The following is a 5,992-nucleotide window of genomic DNA, read 5'->3' on the forward strand; positions in this document are numbered from 1 at the left end:
CCTGCCCCCTCATTAGTAAACACCATCAGACAAGTTATTGAAGATGAAGGGGAAGTCATTTAATTACTGGTCCTCCACCTAAAATTGTCCTAATATTGTCTTTTAGGGATATTATTTCTGATCAGCTATTCATTTATGTACAGTTGAGGTCAGAATTATTAGCCCCCCAGTTTATTTTTCCCCCAATTTCTGTTTAAGGGAGAGCAGATTTCTTCAACACATTTCTAATCATAATAGTGTTAATAACTCATCTCTTATAACTGATTTATTTTCTCTTTGTCATGATGACAGTAAATAATATTAGACTAGATATTCTTCAAGACACTTCTATACAGCTTAAAGTGACATTTAAAGGTTTAACTAGGGTAATTAGGTTAATGATGGTTTGTTCTGTAGACTATCGAAAATAATATAGCTTAAAGGGGCTAATAATAATGACCTTAAAATGGTGTTTAAACAATTTAAAACTGCTTTTATTCTAGCCGAAATAAAACAAATCAGACTTTCTCTAGAGGAAAAAATATTATCAGACATACTGTGAAAATTTCCTTGCTCTGTTAAACATCATTTGGGAAATACTTTTAAAAATATTTCCCAAATTAAGTGAGAAAAACTGTAACTGGATATTTTTTTAAGGGTTTGTATGTTATTGAAATATTTTAGCTTGTTGCTATGTTGGTAATTATGTGTTGTTTGCTCCAATGGATGCTTGATTTTGATTCCAGATTTCAAGGCATGAATTTAAACCAAATAATGATGTTCTCCAATTAATCGTTTTGGGATGATTTTAAATATCGTGTAGTGTATTCCAGCCCTGTTTTCACTCAGTATACATTCTGTCAACGTTTATGTACTCATCATCCACTTGTTGAGTTTCTGTCTTCATTTAAACACTAATGAAGACACACTGGAGAATGCTGAGGAAATAAACAGCCATTGACTTCAATAGTATTTTTCAATGTTCATACAATAGAAGTCAACGGCTGACATTCTTCAGGATATCAGAAATTCACATTTAGAGAGAGTCAATGATGACAGAATGTTCATTCCCAGGTGAACTATCCCTTGAAAGGAGTTTAAAATGTAGAAATATATATAGGGGAGCGCGGGGCACAAAGTAACGAGGGGTCTAATTCAACACGGAGTTTTAAGGTATTTGCTCAGGATTAACCATGACATGCTTCCAAGGTTTTCACCAGTGTGGGCAGACGTCTTCCTGACAAATATTGAAAAAGTTAGGCGAAATTTGGATGAGAAACACAGGAGAAACCATTTTGCAGCATAGAAGTATTTAGTCGATATATATATTTTTTTTAATCTGTGAAAGTATGTAAGTGAAATCGTATATTGCTGTGATCACCGTCCTCTAGGCTAAAAGATGGAAGATGTAAAACACACAGTGACGGTGAGCCAGTTTTGAAGAAAACAGGACACAGCAGGGTTAGTTGTAACAGGGTGTTACAAATAAGCCACACACTGCTGGACACACTGAAAAAAATTATTCAAAGATGATTCCTTGGATTTACTCAATTTTTTTATGTTATGTGGTTGCAAACAATTTATTTGTGTTGAATTTAAACAAACAAATTAAGTTGAACATTGCTCACTTTCATTTGTTTGTTTAAATTCAACACAAATAAATTGTTTGCAACAGTTTTGCATGGAACACTTTTTTCAGTGCACCGGCTAAACTAACACAATATTTTTTAATTGTGAGTGTAACGTTAAGAGATTTTAATATCAAATATTATTCAATAGAAAAAAAATAGTTTTAATGCTAATAATGCAAATAAATGCATTAAATATTAATGAATAATAATGCAAATGTGTTTATCCAATAGATAAATAAATAAATAAACAATAAATAGAGCTAAGTACTGAGGAAATATAGCTTCTATTTATAGTAAAGAGGATTTAAATGAACTGTGTGAAATCTGCCTTTTTAAGCATGTTAACAAACCCTCTGTCTGTTAAAACTTGCCCCGCAGGTGGGGTAAATATTAACATTTTTACTCCTGGCACTTTTGGTAGTACTGCACAGAAACCATGGGTCCGGTGATCATACAACCAGTGCTCATTTGTAGGAGAGGCTTGTGTGTTGTTGGTAAAAAAATATCTGGTTTGTCTAACTCCATTACTTTGTTCATTATTTGGGCCAAAACCAATAAGTGTTGCTTTGTGCCCCGCTCTCCTCTATTATTTTAAACCTAATAATGACGTTCTCCAATAAATGAAAACAATGTTAAAAGCTGTGAAGATTTTAAATATCATAGTGTATTCCAGCTTTCACACAATGGCTCGCTTTAAAAATTCTGTCATGATTAACTAATCCCCAAAACCTTTACGTGTTTCTTTCTTCATTTGATCTCTAATGAAGGCATGCTGGAGAATCCTGAAGCTTAAAGCTTCAATAGTGTTGCATTGTTCCTACAATAGATGCCAACGGCAAACATTCCTCTGAATATCTACTTTTAAGTCCAACAGAAAACAGAACTTTACATTTAGATCCACTTGAACGAGTAAATGATGACACATTTTGGGTTTCCAGTCGAAATATCCCTCTAAAAGTCCCTAAAATCCAGCCAGAGCGAATGCAATGCAGAGCAAAGCAACCTGTGGAGGGAAAGTAAGCACACTTGAAATGGACACCGCGTCAGAGTCAGTCACCTCACCGTCGGGTTTCCCCTCATAATCCTCATCCTCATATAAATCATCTGTTCCATCATGCTCAATGGAGATGCTGTGGTCTCCTATGGCGCACAGTTTAGCCATGTTTTGTTTGACCACCTCGCAGAACGGCCTCTCCAGCCCGTCGCACACGCACTGGTTCAGCAGGACTCCATTAGGCATGAACAGCAGCTCCTCTATGGTTGATTTGCACCGGGACGAACACTTTCTCCCGTTAAACAGCTGTCCGCAGCGGGATAAATACGCGTTTAGCGACGCCTGACACCTTGGTTCTTCCTCGCACCGCTGGCGCGCTTCGGTGCATCCCATTCCGTCGGCATCACCGGGATGCGTGCGCGGCATGCACGGTTCGATGGCGCGTTTAGCCCGCAAGCACTCCACATCAATCCCGCAGTCGCAGCTCTCCAAATGCGTCCCGCTGGAGGTCTGGTTGAGGCGGATGAGCGCGCTGATGCAGTGGCTCGGACACTGGTTTCTGCTTCCGCGGATATTCCCATCGCACGCAGTCAGATATTGATTATAGGCGAGCTCGCAGTCGCGCTCCTCATGGCATCTGATCAGCGCCTCCCAGCAAACCAACTGTGCGTCCAGCGTCATGAGGAACGAAATGAAAAACGCGAGGATGCTCTCCATGTCTGCATGTGCACTCCTTCAGGTGGAGCGACATAAATAGCGGAAAACGCGCGCGCACAACCGAGCCGAACGCGTGGGAAACGAACGCGGTTGCATTGCGTAGAGCCCGAGGATCGATTTCAGCCGAAACAGACGCGCATTTAGTGCACAACGAAGAGCTTTCAGGAGAGAGAGAGAGACAAAACAAAGCTATCTGCGCAGATCTGCTGCTCTCCGGTGTCGACGCAGAGCGCTGGAGTTGTGGAGCTGCGCTGAGAGGGTCCTGCAGGGTTTGCTGTGTTTTTGACTGTGTTTTCTGCTGGTTGTCCTGCTTGTCTTTGTTTCTCTGGCTCTCTGTTTCACGCTCGGCCGCTCACACACACACACACACACACACACACACACGGACACACACAGACCCTCCTCTGAAAGTCCCTCCTGCGATCCTCGTGCTGATTCTGCTGTTTTATTGGCTGTAGACGCGGGCTTGTGGAGGAGCTGCTGCGGCTCTGGAGGAACTCTCCTGCTGTACGGGGGAAATCAAATGTGTGTGTGTGTGTGTGTGCGTGTGTGTGTGTGTGTGTGTGTGTGTGTGTGTGTGTGATGAAGCGGAGAGCTGTGTGTGGTCTAACTGTGTGTCGCTCTGCGTTACATTACAACTCCAGAGAGAGAGAGAGAGAGTGTGTGTGTGTTACGGGGGGTGTGTGAAAGAGAAAGAGAGAGTGTATGTGTGTCTGTAAGAGTGTGTGAAAGTTTGTGTGTATGATAGAGAGAGTGTATCTGTGTGTAAGAGAAAGAAACTGACCGACTGATCTCTAGACTGATTAGAAAGAAAGTGTGTGTGTGTGACAGAGAGAGAGTGTCAAAGAGAGAGAGAGAGATCAGGGCCGGGGTGTGAGAGCGGACTGTCCACTGTCACCGACCCTCTTCAACTCATTCATTCATTTCCTTTTCGGCTTAGTCCCTTTATTAATCCGGGGTCACCACAGCAGAATGAATCGCCAACTTATCAAGCATATTTACGCAGTGGATGCCCTTCCAGCTGCAACCCATCACTGGAAAACACCCATACACTCTCATTCACACTCATACACTAGTCAATTTAGTTGATCAATTCCCCTATAGCGCATGTGTTTGGACTGTGGGGGAAACCGGAGCACCCGGAGGAAACCCACACCAACACCAAACTCCACACAGGAATGCCAACTGACCCAGCCGAAGTTCGAACCAGCGACCTTCTTGCTGTGAGGCGATCTGGTGCTGCTGGCGCCAACAGAAGAGGGCTGGATATGCTGCACAGCTTCTGTCAGACCTGAGCCCTCAGCGTTAACCCAAAGAAAACCAAAACCCCTAATACTCCAGAAAAAACCCTGATGTCTGGGAAACACAGCTTCACCCTTGGTATGACAAAAATTGAAGCGCTTGAAAATAAGTGCTAATGGAAGACTACATTTGGCTGTGAATGAACTGAAAGAGAAAGCAAGAAGGGCCTTATAGGCTATTAAAAAATCAACACAAATAGAAATTCCAGTTCGAATCTGGCTCAAGATTTTCCAGTCAGAGACTGAACCGATAATGCTGGACAGGACTGAAGTGTGGGGTCCTCTCCTCAGTCATGAGCAGAACCGGACAGAATCTGCAGATGTATGTGGAATGATTTTAGGAGTGTCGTAACTAAAAACTTAACATATGAAATCAACAAATAATCCCTTTTTAACTTTTGTTTAATGTTTACAATGCAAATCCAATGAGATCCACTTATTTGGTAAACAAAGCAAGTCTTATAATATCTCTATAAAGACAGAAAATAAACTGTATTGTGCACTGAAATAAGGGTTGCAAAACTGTTGCAAACTATTTATTTGTGTTGAATTTAAACAAACACATTAAATTTAATAATGTTCAACTTAATTTGTTTGTTTAAATTCAGCCCAAATAAATTGTTTACAACCACGTAACGTAAAAAAATTGAGTAAATCCAAGCAATCATCTTTGAATAATTGTTTTCAGTGTACATAAATCATATGAACATTTGAATATTACTATTATTACACACTGTAAACATGGCTGTGATTTTAACGGTAAAAACCTGTAAAAATGCAACAGTAAAAATCCGTAACCTGGTTAACAGTGTGTTTCCTTAATATATACGGCGAATAACCGTAATAATTCCCTGCATGGCACATCACTTTTTATGCTTTTCATTGACATTATTATGGATCTTTTTCAACCCAGGCTCATTCTGAGAACGTAGTCCCGGGGACGTTTCTGGAGACCGAGAAATATGTCCCGGGAGGTACGTATTTTTGCAGTTTTTGTTTTCGCGAGTCCGCGAGAGGCCGCTGTGCGCGCTTTTTCCCACGTCGTTCTCGCGTAAACCCGCTAGAGGCCGCTGTCGAACGACCTTCCCTCTGTCTGCCTGGATGACGGAATGATTGACCGTGCGACCGGTCAATCGGCTGACCCACCCTCCTCCGTCCCTAAACCCAACCAACGACGATTCACAAAAGCCGTCCAGAAAAAGAAAAGCCCTCGTCTGATTTTTACCACGTTTTCGGATTTTGACCACATTCTCACCCTGTAAAGAACTTGTTCGCTTCATTTTTTGGATTTTGTTTTTGTTTTCTTACCTGATTTCTGGAACCGCTCTTCCCCGGACTCGAACCTGGTCGTCGTGGTGGTCAGCCCCTCT

The 5,992-nt window shown here is 41.5% G+C and overlaps 1 protein-coding gene across 1 annotated transcript; it reads right to left on the reverse strand.

Moving 5' to 3' along the window:
* Window positions 1-1,817: 1,817 nt before the first annotated feature.
* Window positions 1,818-3,869, reverse strand: si:ch1073-459b3.2 (growth arrest-specific protein 1). The gene has a single exon (XM_056478478.1). It carries the CDS (start codon window positions 3,319-3,321, stop codon window positions 2,572-2,574), a length of 750 nt encoding a protein of 249 aa, XP_056334453.1. The 5' UTR covers window positions 3,322-3,869; the 3' UTR covers window positions 1,818-2,571.
* Between the last annotated feature and the right edge of the window lie 2,123 nt (window positions 3,870-5,992).

Source organism: Danio aesculapii, chromosome 18, assembly GCF_903798145.1.
Source record: "Danio aesculapii chromosome 18, fDanAes4.1, whole genome shotgun sequence".
Classification (NCBI taxonomy): Eukaryota; Metazoa; Chordata; class Actinopteri; order Cypriniformes; family Danionidae; genus Danio; species Danio aesculapii.

Excerpts from the sequence above, each read along its gene's own strand:
- si:ch1073-459b3.2 (XM_056478478.1), bottom strand. The coding sequence starts at position 3,321 with ATGGAGAGCATCCTCGCGTTTTTCATTTCGTTCCTCATGACGCTGGAC.